Source organism: Trichomycterus rosablanca, chromosome 23 (genome assembly GCF_030014385.1).
Source record: "Trichomycterus rosablanca isolate fTriRos1 chromosome 23, fTriRos1.hap1, whole genome shotgun sequence".
Classification (NCBI taxonomy): Eukaryota; Metazoa; Chordata; class Actinopteri; order Siluriformes; family Trichomycteridae; genus Trichomycterus; species Trichomycterus rosablanca.
The window spans coordinates 11549145-11569075 of NC_086010.1; the positions used below are offsets into that span (position 1 = coordinate 11549145).

The following is a 19931-nucleotide window of genomic DNA, read 5'->3' on the forward strand; positions in this document are numbered from 1 at the left end:
ACACACCTGCTCCCTATGCACACTTGAGACCTAGTAACACTAACAAATCACATGACATTTTGGAGGGAAAATGACAAGCAGTGCTCAATTTGGACATTTAGGGGTGTAGTCTCTTAGGGGTGTACTCACTTTTGTTGCTGGTGGTTTAGACATTAATGGCTGTATATTGAGTTATTTTGAGGGAAGAATAAATTTACACTGTTATATAAGCTGCACACAGACTACTTTTCATTGTGTCAAAGTGTCATTTTGTCAGTGTTGTCCCATGAAAAGATATACTTAAATATCTGCAGAAATGTGAGGGGTGTACTCACTTTTGTGATACACTGTATATATATATATATGGCTTATACATGCACCCACAGTCTAAGGTAAATCCTCTGCCCACATGTGGGACCGTAGCCCGTCATGCTGTGCCAGAGTTCACATGTACACATTTCCAAAAGGGCAGCGACTGCTCAGAAGTGCTGCATTACAGTGCTCACTCATGCAGCTGTTTAGTTTCTTCAGCACACAGGCTCAATAAAGCAACAGGCTCAGTCACAGTGCTGAAGTTCTTACGTCTAGTGGTTATGTTTAGACATGTATTGATTTGATGAGGTTTCGGATTCAGTCCTAGTGCACATTATACCATTAAAATGAATGGGAGTGGAAGACAGATTATGAGTTAGAAAAACTACCAGAAGAATAACTTTTCTCCCAGTGCATGTGTGTTTTAAACTGGGACATAAAAAAAACAGCTTAAGTTTGTGTTCAATATGCACTGCCTGGCCAAAAAAAAGGTCACCACTTGGATAGGTAAGAGCCTCCCATTGGATAAATACTGCATGGGTGATTATGTTTCAGCTGGCAACAAGTTATTTAACCCTAACTGATGCAGTGAGTAGCTTTTCATTTGTTAAACAACCATGTCGAAAGGTCGTGGAAAAGATGTTAATCTGTTTCAGAAGGGTCAAATTATTGGCATGCATCAAGCAGAGAAAACATCTAAGGAGAAGCTGAAACTACTAAAATCGGGTTAAGAACTGTCCAGCGCATTATTAAAAAGTGGAAGGACAGTGGGGAAACATCATCTTCCAGGAAGAACGTGGTCGGAAAAAAATCTTGAATGATCGTGGTCGGCGATCACTTAAACGTTTGGTGAAATCGAATCGTAGAAAAACTCCAGTAGAACTCAGGGATATGTTTAATAGTGAAAGTAATAGCATTTCCACACGCACAATGTGAAGGGAACTTAAGGGATTGGGACTAAACAGCTGTGTAGCCTTAAGAAAACCACTTGTCAGTGAGGCTAACCGGCAAAAACGGCTTCAATTTGCTAGGGAGCATAAAGATTGGACTCTGGAGCAATGGAAGAAGGTCATGTGGTCTGATGAGTCCAGATTTACCCTGTTCCAGAGTGATGGGCGCATCAGGGTAAGAAGAGAGGCGGCTGAAGTGATGCACCCGCTGTTATGAGGTGGGGAGGAAGGACCCAAGGATGCGGAGGTTTAACTAAAAAGGGTTTTATTTATTAAATCATAAACATAATATACATAAAATAAAAGGAATAACAATAACAAAAAACACTTCGGGGAATCCCGAAGGCAGCCGGACGTCGGGGGCTGAAAAGGAACAAAAAAGCATACAAAAGAAAAGGGGAAGCGCGAGGCGCGAACCCGGGACTCTTGCCTCCCGACCGGGAGCTTTAACAGCCTGCCACAGCGGCGCTAGTGGCAGACTCGCTCCCGGCGCTATTGAGGCAAAGAGTGGGTTCGCGAGATGGAACGCCTCGCGCTGTTGGCCGAAGAAGGGGGGGTAACACCGACAATAGCTGCGTGGCATGGCGCTTTCCAGCAACTTATGCTGGCTAGAGCCATGCCAGCTACCGGGTGTGATTGATTTGCGGGTTTCAAAAGTTAAAGGCAAAGGCGCTGTCACCAGCCAGGGTGGCTGGGAAGTGGCCATTTGCTCATGCGCTCCAGAGGGCGGAACGTGACGCTGTCACCAGCAGTAGCTGGGAGGGGGTCACGTTCCTCTGGGCGCAATAATGGGGTCTCTAGGTGGCGGCGGCACGGCGGCTCGACGGCTCGGCGGCAGCGGCCCGACGGCGACCTGAGGGCGGCAACCAGGCGGCGGCGGCGGCACGACAGCGGCGGCACTATGGCGGCAGCTTGGCGGCGGCGGCGGCCTGGTGGCGCCCACTAGCGGTGGCCCGGCGGCGGCGGCACGGCGGCGGCGGCACAGTGCGGCGGCACAACCTAAAGATAAAAAAACAACAAACATAAAAGGACACCGCAGTGCCAAACAAACTCAAAGAAAGAAAAAAGAATCAGCCAACAAGAGCAGAAGGTGCGACGGCTACAACTCTGCACCTATCCCTTAAATAAGGGAAGGCACAGGTGCAGCCACTTCGCCCTAACGAGCTGGCCAGGTAATTAAAGGCACAGCTCGTTTCTGCTCTGTAAGGCCTGTGGCGTCAGGGAGAGATGGTACATTCCCCTGATGCCACAGAGCCTAACACCCATCATGCCTAGTGCCTACCGTACAAGCCTGTGGGGGCAGTGCTATGATCTGGGGTTGCTGCAGTCGGTCAGGTCTAGGTTCAGCAACGTTATGTGCCCAAAGAATGAGGTCAGCTGACTACCTGAATATACTGAACCACCAGGTTATTCCATCAATGGATTTATTCTTCCCTGATGGCACGGGCATATTCCAAGATGACAATGCCAGGATTCATCGGGCTCAAATTGTGAAACAGTGGTTCAGGGAGCATGAGACATCATTTTCACACATGGATCGGCCACCACAGAGTCCAGACCTGAACCCCATTGAGAATCTTTGGGATGTGCTGGAGAAGACTTTGCGCAGTGGTCCAAATCTCCCATCATCAATACAAGATCTTGGGGGAAAATGAATGCAACTGTGGACAGAAATAAATGTTGTGACATTGCAGAAGCTTGTGGAAACGATGCCACAGCGAATGCGTGCCGTAATCAAAGGCGGTACAACTAAATATTAGTGTGTGTGACCTTTTTTTTGGCCAGGCAGTGTATATGTTTTGTTAAAGTAATAATGTAAGGCATAAGCCTTTATAAGTCATTTAACTCTAAATTGCTCAGCACAGCATTAAGAGGAGGAAACACTGCTGATAACAGTGGTAATTCAGCGGTTAAGTGACTAGTATTGCACAGCAAGTTGGGTTAATATAGCCATACACACAAACATCCAGAACTCGGGGTTTGCAAATATCTTGCTGCAGGTATTCACACATACTGTATACAGACACAGTCCTGCTTACAGCTGTGCACATCCTAAGTTCAACATTACAAGATACCAGACTAAGAAACCAGTCATATTTATTCACACACAAACATCCAATATCTGCTTTTTATTCTCTCAAATTATAGAAAGCTCAGTGGTTATTTGGGTCTTATAAAGTATGAGGAAGTACATACACTTGCTCTCACCCTCTTAATTCTGTCTTTAGGGGGCAGTGTGTCACTTACAAGAGATTACAGGATGCTCACAAAGACAGAGACCAGACTCAAAGAGTCCAAAAAGAAGGTCCCAATAGTCCCAACTGTATCATTACATACTGCAGACTTTGCCACACTGAGTTGCTAATGCTGCAAATGCTGCCCATTTACTCAAGGTAAAGAAAGAAATGAAAGACCATAGGAGCTGTTTGTATCCTTGGTCGTGTTCTATGATGCATTACTCGCTCAGAACACAATATATTTTCTGTAAAGTTCTATTTCAGTTTATAGAACTTGTTTGTAGCTCATCATAATATTAACTAATATTATCATGCCACATGAGACCAGAGTTCATCAACCCCACATGTCATCAAGTAAAAACATGTTATAATATAACATATTACAGTCAAGCTGGAAAGTTTGCACACCCCCTTCACCTTCTCCATGTTTTATTACATTACAGACTCATTCTATAATAGATTGAGTTCATTTTTGGTCACAAAAATTCAACACAAAACAGCCCACAATGACAAAGTGAAAGTAGATTTTTAGACATTTGTGCTAATTTATTAAAAATCAAAATGTAAAATATCATATGTACACAACAAGTGTGCACACTCTTTGATATGACACCCAAAAGTGAGCTGAGGTGCATTTTGTTTTCACTGATACTGCTTGAGATGTTTTTACAATTTAATTGGAGTCAGCCTGTGGTCAATTTAATTGATTGGACATGATTGGGGATTGCCAACACCTGCCTGTATAAGGTCCCACAGTTGACAGTGCATATCAGAGCAAACTCCAAGCCATGGGGTCAAAGGAATTATCTGCAGACCTCAGAAACAGGATTGTGTCAAGGTATAGATCTGGAGAAGGGTACAGAAAAATTGCTGCAGCTTTACAGGTTCCAAAGAGCACAGTGGCCACCATCATTCGTAAATGAAAGAAGTTTGGAACCACCAAAAATCTTTCTAGACCTGAGCAGGAACCCGAGGGTCACTCTGACAGAGCTCCAGTATATCCTTGTGGAGATGGAATAACCTTTCAGAAGATCAACCATCCAGGTAGCACTCCACAAATCACGCCTTTATGGTAGAGTGGCCAGACGGAAGCCACTCCTTAGTAAAAGGCACATGACAGCCCGCTTGGAGTTTGCCATAAGGCACCTAGAGGACTCTCAAACCATCAGAAACAAGATTCTCTGGTCTGATGAAACCAAAATTGAACTTTTTGGCCTGAATACCAAGTGTCACGTCTGGAGGAAACCAGGCACCGCTTATCACCTGGCTAATGCCATCCCTACAGTGAAGCATGGTGGTGGTAGAATCATAATGTGGGGATGTTTTACAGCAGCGGGAACGGGACGAATAGTCCTGATAGACCGAGTACACTGAGATACTGGGGCGAAGGTTTACCTTCCAACATGACAATGTAAATGTAATGAAAATGGACAACACATTGTTGTGTCCCATATCTGTTTCATCAACAGGCATGGATGGAGTTGAACCACCAACCTTTCAGTTAACAGCCGAACGTTGTTAAGCAACTGCGCCACAGGGACCCGAGCACTGGTGTTTCAGTGGGCCAATGGAAGTTTAGTAGATGCTCAGAGGTTAGGATACTAAACTAGAACTCAGACGTTTGCCGGTCGCCACTGTTGGGCCCATGAGCAAGGCCCTTAACCACTTAATTACTTGAATCGTATTCTATCGCAATTGTAAGTCGCTTTAGACAAAAGCACCTGCAAAATGCTGTAAATGTATATTATATTACATGAATATTATATTATATTATATACATTATATGTACAGTGTATCACAAAAGTGAGTACACCCCTCACATTTCTGCAAATATTTCATTATATCTTTTCATGGGACAACACTATAGACATGAAACTTGGATATAATTTAGAGTAGTCAGTGTACAGCTTGTATAGCAGTGTAGATTTACTGTCTTCTGAAAATAACTCAACACACAGCCATTAATGTCTAAATAGCTGGCAACATAAGTGAGTACACCCCACAGTGAACATGTCCAAATTGTGCCCAAATGTGTCGTTGTCCCTCCCTGGTGTCATGTGTCAAGGTCCCAGGTGTAAATGGGGAGCAGGGCTGTTAAATTTGGTGTTTTGGGTACAATTCTCTCATACTGGCCACTGGATATTCTACATGGCACCTCATGGCAAAGAACTCTCTGAGGATGTGAGAAATAGAATTCTTGCTCTCCACAAAGATGGCCTGGGCTATAAGAAGATTGCTAACACCCTGAAACTGAGCTACAGCATGGTGGCCAAGGTCATACAGCGGTTTTCCAGGATAGGTTCCACTCGGAACAGGCTTCGCCAGGGTCGACCAAAGAAGTTGAGTCCACGTGTTCGGCGTCATATCCAGAGGTTGGCTTTAAAAAATAGACACATGAGTGCTGCCAGCATTGCTGCAGAGGTTGAAGACGTGGGAGGTCAGCCTGTCAGTGCTCAGACCATACGCCGCACACTGCATCAACTCGGTCTGCATGGTCGTCATCCCAGAAGGAAGCTGACGCACAAGAAAGCCCGCAAACAGTTTGCTGAAGACAAGCAGTCCAAGAACATGGATTACTGGAATGCCCTGTGGTCTGACGAGACCAAGATAAACTTGTTTGGCTCAGATGGTGTCCAGCATGTGTGGCGGCGCCCTGGTGAGAAGTACCAAGACAACTGTATCTTGCCTACAGTCAAGCATGGTGGTGGTAGCATCATGGTCTTGGGCTGCATGAGTGTTGCTGGCACTGGGGAGCTGCAGTTCATTGAGGGAAACATGAATTCCAACATGTACTGTGACATTCTGAAACAGAGCATGATCCCCTCCCTTCGAAAACTGGGCCTCATGGCAGTTTTCCAACAGGATAACGACCCCAAACACAACCTCCAAGATGACAACTGCCTTGCTGAGGAAGCTGAAGGTAAAGGTGATGGACTAAACCCAATTGAGCACCTGTGGCGCATCCTCAAGTGGAAGGTGGAGGAGTTCAAGGTGTCTAACATCCACCAGCTCCGTGATGTCATCATGGAGGAGTGGAAGAGGATTCCAGTAGCAACCTGTGCAGCTCTGGTGAATTCCATGCCCAGGAGGGTTAAGGCAGTGCTGGATAATAATGGTGGTCACACAAAATATTGACACTTTGGGCACAATTTGGACATGTTCACTGTGGGGTGTACTCACTTATGTTGCCAGCCATTTAGACATTAATGGCTGTGTGTTGAGTTATTTTCAGAAGACAGTAAATCTACACTGCTATACAAGTTGTACACTGACTACTCTAAGTTGTATCCAAGTTTCATGTCTATAGTGTTGTCCCATGAAAAGATATAATGAAATATTTGCAGAAATGTGAGGGGTGTACTCACTTTTGTGATACACTGTATATAGAAAATGAGGACAAAAACAAATAAAATTTTTAAGTGAATATACTGTATTATTTAAGGGCAGCTGTAAACTTGTGTTTAAAGTAGTGGACTAGTAATCAAAAGGTCTATGGTTCAAGCCCCATCACTGCCAGTCTGTCACTGTTGGGCCCTTGAGCAAGGCCCTTATCCCTCAATTGCTTAGACAGTATACTGTCACAGTACTGTTAGTCACTTACGATGAAAGTGTCTGCTTAATGCTGAAAATACATTTACTGAAGATAAAAGGTTATGCATCACCTATATCACTCTCCTGGAAAAGCTACTGCCTGCTAGAATTGTTGATTGGCTATTTTTAGTAGTAACAAAGTTGTATAATGCCAGAGCTTTCAAAATATGTTATTGACCATTATTTTTGTAAAGAAACACATGGAAATGTGAACAGATGATGTTATAGTTTAGGGGTGTCAAATTCATTTTCAACGAGGGCCACGACTGCATTATGGTGGCCCTCAAAGGGTCGATTGTAACGTATCCTGCTGTGATTGCAGTCTGCCTTTTAAGTCTTGGACAATTTGTTGTTTTTCTTGGAGGATAAATTCTGTTTGGTGTCAAAACGCCAAATTTATACTGTATATTTATAATGTATATCTACATTTATATTGTACTCCTTTACCACAGACACGGCCTCATAACACAACATACGTACCGGTTTTTCTTCTTGGAGCACAAACTTGTATTCACTTTCCCATCTTTCATTAAACTCTCTTCCTTCTGCTTCTACATTTTTTGGAATTATTTGTAAATATTTCTCAACATCACTAGTTGAAAAACCGTCTCAGTTAAAACGCTGATGTGGAAACACTGCTGTCTAGTGGCGGGATGCGGTCACTTTGCGGGTCACAAAATCGGCATGCATTGTGGGAGATGCAGTTTATGTACAATTTTACAGTGTATTTAAAGACAATCATACGTCTTTTAAGCTCTCGCGGGTCACATAAAATGACGTGGCGGGCCAGATTTGGCCCGAGGGCCTTGAGTTTGACACGTGTTCTGACACCTACGCCTGTCTGCTAGGCTGTAATGAAGTTTCTTTTAATTACTAAATGCTGTGGAGAATTTGATGGAGAATAGGAATGGTGCTTAAACCACCTAAAGAGTAAAACTCAACAAACCTGTGAAAGATGCTGACAGCTCTGTGTTGCTAGATCGAAAAATCATTAAGTTATTGCTTAAAAAAATCCTGTAAGCAAGAATCAAGCCTGAAATAAACACAGTAGAGGATCACATCTGTCCTCATAGACTTTTAAATTCTAAGGGGACGAATTATGTACAAATGAACATTTAGAATTTCTAACAGTTGTGAGACGTGAGAACAGCTTTTACATTAACATTCCTCAGCATAATTAATCCTTTAATTTAAAGCACACTGGACAGGTGAAAAAAAAGCTGATAGCACAGACACAAAATCCGTGGTGTCAGGGCTGGTAATCCGTCCACCCATGACTGCTCATTTAAAATGATTCGCCCAGAAGGATTGCTTTCCCTTACGCATTAGCCATCCCTCCCCCAACGTATAGCTCGAAATGTGAAAGGACAGAATGAAGGATTATGAGAAAGTGTAGCCTTGACTGGGCAGTGGTCAGGCTCCCAGCCCTCCCACATTGCCTTGTGTTTTTACTTTCTTACTCAAGCATGGAGACAGCAAATGATTCTGTCATTAGTACATAAAAAATCTGTTGCACTCTGGGAGAGCACTCATCGGTAACTATGAATCAGTAACTCAGAAAAACGATTAACAGCAGATATTTTACTGATTGGGGGTGTGAGAGCACAAATCAGTACAAGGACTAATAATTATAAGTAAACATAATACTGATGTTGAAGGCTTGATGTCTTATCTTTTTGTACAATCTCATTATAAAACAGGGTTGTGCATGAAGTGTAAAGAAAATCAGAAATCAGTGACTCAACTGTTGTTTTGCAGGGATGTTTTAACCAATTATGTGAAATATAGGGTTACAAAAACTGACATCTTTACTGATCCTTCATTAGGAATATTTAGTGGATTAATGCAACTTATTAGTACATGATATTTAAGAATATATCATGTTGTGAAATAGGGTTGAATATGTGTGTATCAAATTACATACAACAGGTATTTAAGGCAAATATCAGCAACATTTAATTATTTATGTAAACTAATTAAACGTTTTAATTACATTATTAGATGGATACACTGATCAGCCATAACATTAAAACCACCTCTTTGTTTCTACACTCACTGTCCATTTTATCAGCTCCACTTACCATATAGAAGCACTTTGTAGCTCTACAATTACTGACTGTAGTCTATCTGTTTCTCTGCATGCTTTGTTAGTCCCCTTTCATGTTGTTCTTCAATGGTCAGGACCACCACAAAATATGTATTATTTAGGTGGTGGATCACACTCAGCACTGCAGTCACAATGACATGGTGGTGGTGTGTTAGTGTGTGTTGTGCTGGTATGAGTGGATCAGACACAGCAGCGCTGCTGGAGTTTTTAAATACCTTGTCCACTCACTGTCCACTCTATTAGACACTCCTACCTAGTTGGTCCACCTTGTAGATGTAAAGTCAGAGACGAACGCTCATCTATCGCTGCTGTTTGAGTTGGTCATCTTTTAGACATTCATCAGTGGTCACAGGACGCTGCCCACGGGGCACTGTTGGCTAGATATTTTGGTTGCTGGACTATTCTCAGTCCAGCAGTGACAGTGAGGTGTTTAAAAACTCCATCAGCGTTGCTGTATCTGATCCACTCATACCAGCACAGCACACACTAACACACCACCACCATGTCAGTGTCACTGCAGTGCTGAGAATGATCCACCACCTAAATAATACCTGCTCTGTGGTGGTCCTGTGGGGGTCCTGACCATTGAAGAACAGGGTGAAAGGGGGCTAACAAAGCATGCAGAGAAACAGATGGACTACAGTCAGTAATTGTAGAACTACAAAGTGCTTCTATATGGTAAGTGGAGCTGATCAAATGGACAGTGTGTGAAGAAACCAGGAGGTGGTTTTAATGTTATGGCTGATGGGTGTATATAGGTGGACTAGAACGAGTTTAAGAATACAGGATGCACTTGACCACAATTTGGAGTGCCAGACAAAAGAGTCTAAATACTTCTGTGTTTTATTTTAATACATTTTAATGTCTTTTGATGTATTTTTCCATCTGATGGAGCTAAATCAGTTCAAAGCCAAGTCATTTCAACAGATATTTGACCTGACTGACTGTTATTCAACAACCTTAAGCCGAGGACTCAGATAAGGTTTAACACAAGGCTGGGTGAAGGCCAAACAAAGCTACTACAAACACAAACACACACGCCTGATTAAAAAGCTATTTTGCATGTAGACACAATCATCCATATTAACACCTCACACTAACTCTATTAATAAGCTAAACTTAGCTCCACATGCTCATTCCAAGCAAACTGGGAAATAGCTTTTACATGTTTTGTAACAAATCCACAGCAAAACAACATTTTATAAGAATAAAAGAACTTAATAAAATAAACAGTTGGTACAGTAAGGGAAAAAGTAGTGTTGTACAATGTGTAAAAATTGTGAACAGCACTGCTTTTTGTTGTTGCTGTGTATTCTGACACCTTTCTATCAGAACCAGCATTAACTTCTTCAGCAATCTGAGCTACAGTAGCTCGTCTGTTGGATCGGACCACACGGGCCAGCCTTCGCTGCCCACGTGCATCAATGAGCCTTGGCCGCCCATGACCCTGTCGCCGGTTTACCACTGTTCCTTCCTTGGACCATTTTTGAAAGATACTGACCACTGCAGACCGGGAACACCCCACAAGAGCTGCAGTTTTGGAGATGCTCTGACCTGATGGTTGTCTAGCCCTTCTCAAATCCTTACGCTCGCCCATTTCTCCTGCTAAACACATCAACTTTAAGGATTAAACGTTCACTTGCTGCCTAATATATCCCACCCACTAACAGGTGCCGTGATGAAGAGATAAACAGAGATCAGCGTTATTCACTTCACCTATCAGTGGTCATAATGTTATGCCTAGTCGGTGTATGTGTCCATATTGTGTCTTTGGATTATGGATGTTACTAAATTCTGCTGTCTTAGCTTATATCAGTTAGACCTATAAACATTTGGTTCCTGGTTGATGTATTTCATTTCAGGCACAATGACGTAGAGCCCATGAAAAGCTCCCACAGGCTAAAACAAGTCGAGCATAATAAACTGTATGTATACAGTAAGTAATGGGACAGTGATAACTTAGTGGGTAAAGCTTTTATTCAGGGCTATTATTCAGAAGACTGTGGGTTTGAATCCCAGCTCTGCCATGCAGCCACAGTTGGACTATTAAGCAAATCCCTCATCCCTCTCAGCTCCAGGGGTGCTGTACAATGGCTGACACGGACACTGGATCTAAATCCAGCTTTCAAAAATGGGATGTGGATACATTTCATTGTACATGACAAATAAATACCTACCACCTGCCCTAGCTTATCATTATTATAAATCTTACTCATTATAAACTTTAATATTAAAGTCAGGCAATCAATGGAAATTTGCACACCTCTACACTAACCCATGATTTTCAGGAAAATCTCCAGCAAACTCCAGCAGCGCTGCTGTGTCTGATCCACTCATACCAGCACAACACACACTAACACACCACCACCATGTCAGTGTCACTGCAGTGCTGACAATGATCCACCACCTAAATAATACCTGCTCTGTGGTGGTCCTATGGGAGAAAGGGGGGGAGAATGGGGGCTGACCATTGAAGAACAAGGAGAAAGCAGGTCAAAATAGTATGTAGAGAAACAGATGGACTACAGTCAATAATTGTAGAACTACAAAGTGCTTCTATATGGTAAGTGGAGCTGATAAAATGGACAGTGAGTGTAGAAACCAAGAGGTGGTTTTAATGTTATGTTCAGTGTATGTTCATATGTTTTCATTTAATTCTATACACATCACCATAATATCTTTTATTTTGGGGGAATATTTCCAGTTGGAACTGTATATAAATAATAGTGGGCCAAGAACTGAGCCTTGGAGAACACCCTGAGAACGGTGTGTTGAATCTGACCTAAACTAGCCTATTAGGACAAACTGCTGTTTAATTATGACATATGACGCAGAAATGCCAACTAGTTTAAGTATTTGCACGAGTATGACATGGCATATTGTATTAAATGCAGCGGTCAGATCTAGAAAAACAAAGATGTTAAATAATCCACGATAAGCTACAACCAGAAAGCCATTGGTAACCATGACGAGTGCAGAATCAGTACTGTGGTTTTCCCTAAAACCACAATGAAAACCACAGGATACAATTACTAAAACACTGTGGATTATATTGCTTTTATGAGAGCTCAGGCTGTCCAGTACACAACACTGCTGACATCTATGCCACCAGTGAAAGAGATTGACGTGCTACAGGACTGGTCATTCAGTGTGTGTCATGGTCCTTATTAGAACAGGCCCTGCAGATGTTTGGGGGTGCATGTGTGTGTGTGTGTGTTAACTCACCAGAGTTGTGCCAGTCTCGGTCAAGCTGTGGGAATTGTATTGAGAAAGTGAGGAAGTCCGGAGCCAGGAGGGACTGTGGGCGGCGGTTCTCATTCAGCCACTGTCTGCTGTAAAGCTCTTGTGTGTCAGCTGGTCCCTGGAGCAAAACCACCAGCTGCTTCTTCTGTTCCTTACCTACAGCTGCAACACAGCACACAGGTCTTTATTAATATATCAGAGTAATGTACAAAACTAAAAATAACAGAGTTATTACAGTATTACTAACTTAGCATATCTAATGGATTCACAGCACAGTGTATATATACATATATACAGTATATACCGATCAGGTATAACATTATGACCAACTTTTTAATATTTGAATGACCACCTTTCAATAATTTCCTTTGGGATAAATAAAGTATCTATCTATTGTCCATCCATCCATTCATCCATCCATCCATCCATCCATCCATCCATCCATCCATCTATCCATCTATCTATCTATCTATCTATCTATCTATCTATCTAATATTGTGATTATCCCCCTTTTGCTGCCAAAACAGCCCTGACCCGTCGAGGCATGGACTCCACTAGACCCCTGAAGGTGTGCTGTGGTGTCTGACACCAAGATGTTAACAGCAGATCCTTTAACTCCTGTAAGTTGTGAGGTGGCGCCTCCATGGATCGAACTTGTGTGTCCAACACATCCCACTGATGCTCGATTGGATTGAGATCTGGGGAATTTGGAGGCCGAGTAAACACCTCAAACTGATAGTTGTGCTCCTCAAACCATTCCTGAAGCATTTCTGCTTTGTGGCAGGGAGCATCATCCTGCTGAAAGAGGCCACAGCCATCAGGGAATACCGTTTCCATGAAAGGGTGTACATGGTCTGCAACAATGCTTAGGTTGGTGGTACGTGTCAAAGTAACATCCAGATGGATGGCAGGACCTGAGGTTTCCCAGTAGAACATTGCCCAAAGCATCACACTGCCTCCGCCGGGTTGCCATCTTCTCGTAGTGCATCCTGGTGCCATGTGTTCCCCAGGTAAGCGACGCACACGCACCCGGCCATCCACGTGATGTAAAAGAAAACATGATTCATCAGACCAGATACGGTAGCTCGTCTGTTGGATCGGACCACACGGGCCAGCCTTCGCTTTCCATGTGCATCGATGAGCCTTGGCCGCCCATGACCCTGTCGCCGGTTTACCACTGTTCCTTCCCTTGACCACTTTTGATAGGTACTGACCACTGCAGACCGAGAACACCCCACAAGAGCTGCAGTTTTGGAGATGCTCTGACCCAGTCGTCTAGCCATCACAAAATTTGGCCCTTGTCAAACTCGCTCAAATCCTTATGGCCCATTTTTCCTGCTTCTAACACAACAACCTGAGGATAAAATGTTCACTTGCTGCCTAATATATCCCACCCACTAACAGGTGCCGTGATGAAGAAATAATCACTGTTATCAGCAACGGGTCTAAGTTGAACGCTAACCTATCTGTCTTACCCATGCATTTTTTTTAGAGAGTCCCCCTGTGGGCTAAAAGTAAACACTAAGAGTGTTTTACTGCACTCACAAAGTGTCCTGGCACACACTGTAACAGCTCCCAGTGTTCCTGATGCGCACCACAGCATGGCCTTCTGACACACCTTCAGCTCCACACTCTGTACCGCAGCCTGTATTATGGGAGCACCTACACACACACACACACACACACACACACACACACACACACACACACACACACACAGAAGTCATATTAGTATCTACCTTTAAAAAACAGTTCATTCATAATGCAGCAAAGTAAAACTAATATTTACAAGGTGTAATAATAAGAAAGGCTGATGCACTTAATAAAAAAACAATTAATTAATAATTTTAATTACATTCATGACAGGTTGATTATTAAAAAAAGTCTTTAGACTGTTGGAGGAAACTAGAGCCCCCGGAGGAAACCCACACAAACACTGAGAGAACATACAAACTCCACACAGAGAGGACCCGGACTATTCCACCTGGGAATCAAACCCAGGACCTTCTCACTGTGAGGTAACAGTGCTACCAACTGAGCCATTTGGTCTGCCAGTACAGTGTTCCAGGTCGATGGCGCTCTGTAACTAACCTCCATTTGGATTTAATGGACGAATGTCCGGTCCGATTGTTTAAAATTCCCGCGAGAAGCGTACCAAGACCAGTAGTTCAGTAACTGTCCACTCTGTTTTGTCGGGAGGCTCGCTTTGTTCTCGCCTTTTCCTCTGTGTTTTTGTTCTAGTGCTTAGTTGTGCACCAGCATTGCTCTAGTGGCCACCAGCACTGCTTCAAACTGTTTTTTTTTTGTTTTTTTTAAGATTTACCATCATGTTTTACACTGCGTTTACATTCATGACAGGAACGGTAGTTACTCATTACACAAGGTTCATCAGTTCACAAAGTTATATCCAACACAGCCTTGGACAATTTTGTATCTCCAATTCACCTCACTTGCATGTCTTTGGACTGTGGGAGGAAACCGGAGCACCCGGAGGAAACCCACGTGGACACGGGGAGAACATGCAAACTCCACACAGAAAGGACCCGGACCCACCTGGGGATCGAACCCAGGACCTTCTTGCTGTGAGGCGTCAGTGCTACCCACTTAGCAACCGTGTCACCCCAGCTCGAACGTAAGTGAAACCAAAAATGCTGCTTAATGTTCTGTGTGTAAAAGTGAAAATAAAAACAGCAGTTTTGTATAAGTGTGATGTTGTAGGTTCTGTATTTATTTCTTTAGAATATTTGTTTTACAGTCTGAGCATCGTTATTTAGATAGCTAGTTTAACCATGGTGCATTGAGACGTATTATTACTGCTTAGTTGTTTGAGAGGAGAAATGACGGATTGGTATCGGTATCGGCAGATACTCGATTTGCAGTATCGGTATCGGTATCGGACATAAAAAAGTGGTATCCAGCCAGCCCTAATTATAATCAATTGATTATAGAGAGTTGATTTTATCGATGACGAGAATGATGAGCGTGACGCTACCTGGAGTTCTGTAGACCTCGTTGATGAGTGAGTCGCTGGCGGTGGGACTGGCTCCGCTTTCCGTGCTGTGGGTCCAGCTCAGCCACAAACATCTCAACAGCAGCATCTGAGCATGTGTTGCCTGCACCGTGAATTTGGGTAACTCGAACTGGTATTCGGTCACTGACACCGTCTGCCGCTTAGACCTGAGTCGAAAGAGAGAGAGAGAGAAAGAGTGAGGATACGTGTACAAACACATGGGAGCAGTAGTGATGATATGCTAACAATCAGCTTCCCACCTTTTTTAATTGTGTGCATGTGATTAGGTTTCCAGTTTCCTAAGCTGACAGTAACATGAACTACTAAGAACCTTTTTAATACATTTAAAAAGAACCTTATTTGACGTGTCCTCTCCCATCCCATCCTTAATCCATAGGGTTTAATATGATGTCAGCTCACCCTTCGCAGCCATAACAGCTTCAACTCTTCTTGGAAGGATTTCCACAAGGTTTAGGAGTGTGTTTATGGGAATTATGGGACCATTCTTCCAGAAGCGCATTTGTGAGGTCAGACAATGATGTTGGACGATAAGGACTGGCTCGTAGTCTCCACTCTAATTCATCCCAAAGGTGTTCTATCAGGTTGAGGTCAGGACTCTGTGCAGGACAGTCAAGTTCATCCACACCAAACTCACTCATCCATGTCTTTATGGACCTTGCTTTGTGCACTGGTGCGCAGTCATGTTGGAACAGGAAGGGGCCATCCCCAAACTGTTCCCACAAACTTGGTATCCACACCATAATCCCCCCTCCACCAAACTTTACACTCGGCACAATGAAGTCAGACGAGTACCGTTCTCCTGCAACCGCCAAACCCGTTCAGACTCGTCCATCAAATTGCCAGACGGAGAAGCGTGATTCGTCACTCCAGAGAACACGTCTCCTCTGCTCTAGAGTCCAGTGGCGGTGTGCTTTACACCACTGCATCCGACGCTTTGCATTGCGCTTGGTGATGTAAGGCTTGGATGCAGCTGCTGGCCATGGAAACCCATTCCATGAAGTTCTCTACACACTGTTCTTGAGCTAATCTGAAGGTCACATGGAGTTTGGAGGTCTGTAGCGATTGACTCTGCACTATGCGCCTCAGTATCCACTGACCCGCTCTGTCATTTTACATGACCTACCACTTCGTGGCTGAGTTGCTGTAGTTCCCAATCGCTTCCACTTTGTTATAATACTACTGACAGTTGACTGTGGAATATTTAGTAGTGAGGACATTTCATGACTGGACTTGTTGCACAGGTGGCATCCTATCACGGTACCACGCTGGAATTCACTGAGCTCCTGAGAGCGACCCATTCTTTCACAAATGTTTGTAGAAGCAGTCTGCATGCCTAGGTGCTTAGTTTTATACACCTGTGGCCATAAAAGTGATTGGAACACCTGAATTCAATGAATTGGATGGGTGAGTGAATACTTTTGGCAACATAGTGTGCTACAATATAGTGTGCTGTTATCCTTACCAGTATCCGGGTGAATACAGTGTCTTCCAATAGAGGGCGGTACTAAAGGAGGGAATTATAGGTAAGAGAGGAGTCACTCCGTCATTATGCAGTAGTGTTAGTCCCACGTCCAACTCAAACACCTACAAAGAGATAAAAAGAGAGACAAATGAATGAAACAAAATATATAATAAATGCAAATAAATAGATATTTCAACAACAGGAAAATGTACTTTTCTAAATGTGGTAAGAAAATAAATCTGGAAGAACAATGTGTGTTTCCCATGACAGGGTTTATATAAAATAGTGTAACAAAATCCTAAACAATCAAATATGTTGGAACAAATAGGAATCAAGCTCAGCTTTTCTTTGTAGTGTTGATGTATCACCCATTGGAATTAAAAGTGTCTGTCTGTCCATCTATCAATCCCTCTATTCATCTATCCATGTTTTGACCCAGCCCTCTTTACATTCACACAAGTGGTTGTAATGGACAGGTGGTTTTATTTTGTCCCAACTCAGTTACCCTGTCCCCTGAAGTAGTGTTTGAACTGCTTAGATTTCGACATCTTGGACATTCTGACTAAGCGATTGCTAACTGAATTGCCGTAGGATTGCTAGGACGGCCTTATAGTGCAAATTAACCTGTAAACGTGAGGCACTTGAATGCTATGCTAATGAAAAAAGTAAAATCGCTAAACACATACCTTACATTTTAAACTTCATGACGAATTGCCTATTACACAGGAGAATAGATCTATTGTGATCTGTCTGTCTGTCCATCCGTCTATCTATCTATCTGTCCGTACGTCCATCCGTCTGTCTATCTGTCTTTCTGTATATCTATCTGTCTATCTGTCCATGTATCTGTCTGTCTGTCTGTCTGTCTATCTATCTGTCTATCTATCTATTGATCTATCTGTCTGTCTGTCTATCTCTCTGTCTGTCTGTCTGTCTGTCTATTGGTCTAGCTATCTATCTATCTATCCGTCCGTCCGTCCATTCATCTATCTATCTGTGTCTGTCCGTCTGTTTGTCCATCCGTCTATCTATGTATATCTGTCTGTCCGTCCGTCTATCTATCTGTGTCTGTCCATCCGTCTATCTATCTGTCTGTCCGTCCATCTATCTATATCTGTCTGTCCGTCTATCTGTCTGTCTGTCTGTGTCTGTCCATCCATCTATCTATCCGTCCGTCTATCTATCTGTGTCTGTCCATCCGTCTATCTATCTGTCTGTCCGTCCATCTATCTATCTATATCTGTCTGTCCGTCCGTCTATCTATCTATATCTGTCTGTCCGTCCGTCTATCTAGCTGTGTCCGTCCGTCCGTCCATCTATCTAGATCTCGATCTTTATTTCTTATAAAATATTTACATAACTATTAGTATATCTCTCTCTGCCTGTCTGTCCATCTGTGTGTGTCTCTCTCTATAATCTATTCTGATCTTTATATATATATTTAATAAAATATTTACATCACTATTAATATCTTAACACACTATCAAACCATTATTGTTGCTACACACTAGCTGCAACATAAATAAATAAGATTTTTTTTTTCCTTTTAAGGATTTGCTAACCTAATAATGTATCAACATAAGAATGTATGTATGTATGTTTGTCTGTGTGTGTGTGTGTGGATGCATATGTGAAGGGTAGTGGATGTTTGTTAGGACTGTGACACAACACAGGGAGTTTATTACACCCTTGACATATTGCAGGCACCCAAGTGTGCTTATCAGGAGGTCACAACAGGGTTAACAGCTTTGTGTAGTTCTCACTCTCCACACACACAGACACACAGACACACAGACACACAGACACACACAGACACACAGACACACACACACACACACACACACACACACACACACACACACACACACACACACACTACTTAGGTATTGCTGGAGCATAACATTTCAGATTTTTCTGGTCTAAAATGTGATCACATCTTAAATGCACTGATTATAATTTTATTTCTGAGATTCCCTAGATATTTTTTTATAATTTGGTAAAAAACTTTAATAAGCTTTTAGGTGTTGATCAGACCTGCCAATATTTTTCAGTGTACAAGTGTCAAAAACAACCCCATTATTGTACATTAGCCTAAAATATATGCAGTTCCACAGGACCACGGAACGCATTAACAGGTTTCCTTATACATCCCTATAGGAAAAAATACCTTGAAACTCAACCTCTTTTAAACTCGACACCACTATCAGGACCAATTGACGTCGAGTTGACTTCTAGTAAATACGAATAAAGACAGTAAAGCAAAAGTAAATACCTTTAGGTAGCAGTGTGTGTAACAGTGGTGCAGTAGGTTGTCCGAGGGCTGGCTGAGGCTGCTGACTGTCCGGTTTAGCTCAGAACCATACATTGGCACAGAATGTTCCAGACTGACTCGTTCTACCTGGAGACGAAGCGCGGGCAGCGGCCTCACCGGCTGAAACTGTGGAGAAGTCACCTGCCCTGCCGAACCCTGGCAGAAAGTGTGTTTATTATATTCAAAATAAATATGGCTGATATTAACATGTGCATACATGAGTAAATGTGTGTGTGTGTGTGTGTGTGATACCTTTTGGCCCAGTATGGCTGGAAGTAGTTTATGCAGCAGGTTAAATTCGGCCATGGTGACAGTAACAGAAGCCTTTAGTAACGTCACGCACGTCAGTCGCGTTGGGATAAATTCCTCCAGTTCTTTTTCCTGTCCCAGGTTTTCTCCAGACTCCTCCAGCACATCTGCTCACCCAGGAGAGAAAGACATAGAGAAATGAAATAAACTGGCATTAAATGATCCAGTGCGTTTACTTCTCATCAGTGTAGAGCTCACCTGAACTGGGTTTGTAGTAGGGTTCATATTCATGATCTAAGGCACAGGCAACCATCTTAAAGATGTAATGGACGGCACTGCTGTGAAGCTGCAGGTCCAGAGGGCCGATCATTAAGCGTTTTATTGAAGTCTCCTGAACCGAAACGCTTGGGTCCACCTTATCCGCCGCTGTGGAATCCTGTAGCGCTATAAACACACATA

The 19931-nt window shown here is 43.0% G+C and overlaps 1 protein-coding gene across 1 annotated transcript in view; it reads right to left on the reverse strand.

Moving 5' to 3' along the window:
* LOC134300762 (intermembrane lipid transfer protein VPS13B-like) overlaps nt 1–19931 on the reverse strand; it is a 149593-nt gene that overhangs the window by 83418 nt on the left and 46244 nt on the right. The window contains exons 12-18 of the mRNA XM_062985184.1: nt 19731–19916; nt 19476–19639; nt 19185–19379; nt 16913–17034; nt 15412–15596; nt 13965–14081; nt 12402–12581 (exon numbers count right to left, since the gene is read on the reverse strand). Of these exons, the coding sequence (XP_062841254.1) occupies nt 12402–12581; nt 13965–14081; nt 15412–15596; nt 16913–17034; nt 19185–19379; nt 19476–19639; nt 19731–19916 (1149 nt within the window). The remainder of the gene's footprint in view (nt 1–12401; nt 12582–13964; nt 14082–15411; nt 15597–16912; nt 17035–19184; nt 19380–19475; nt 19640–19730; nt 19917–19931) is intronic.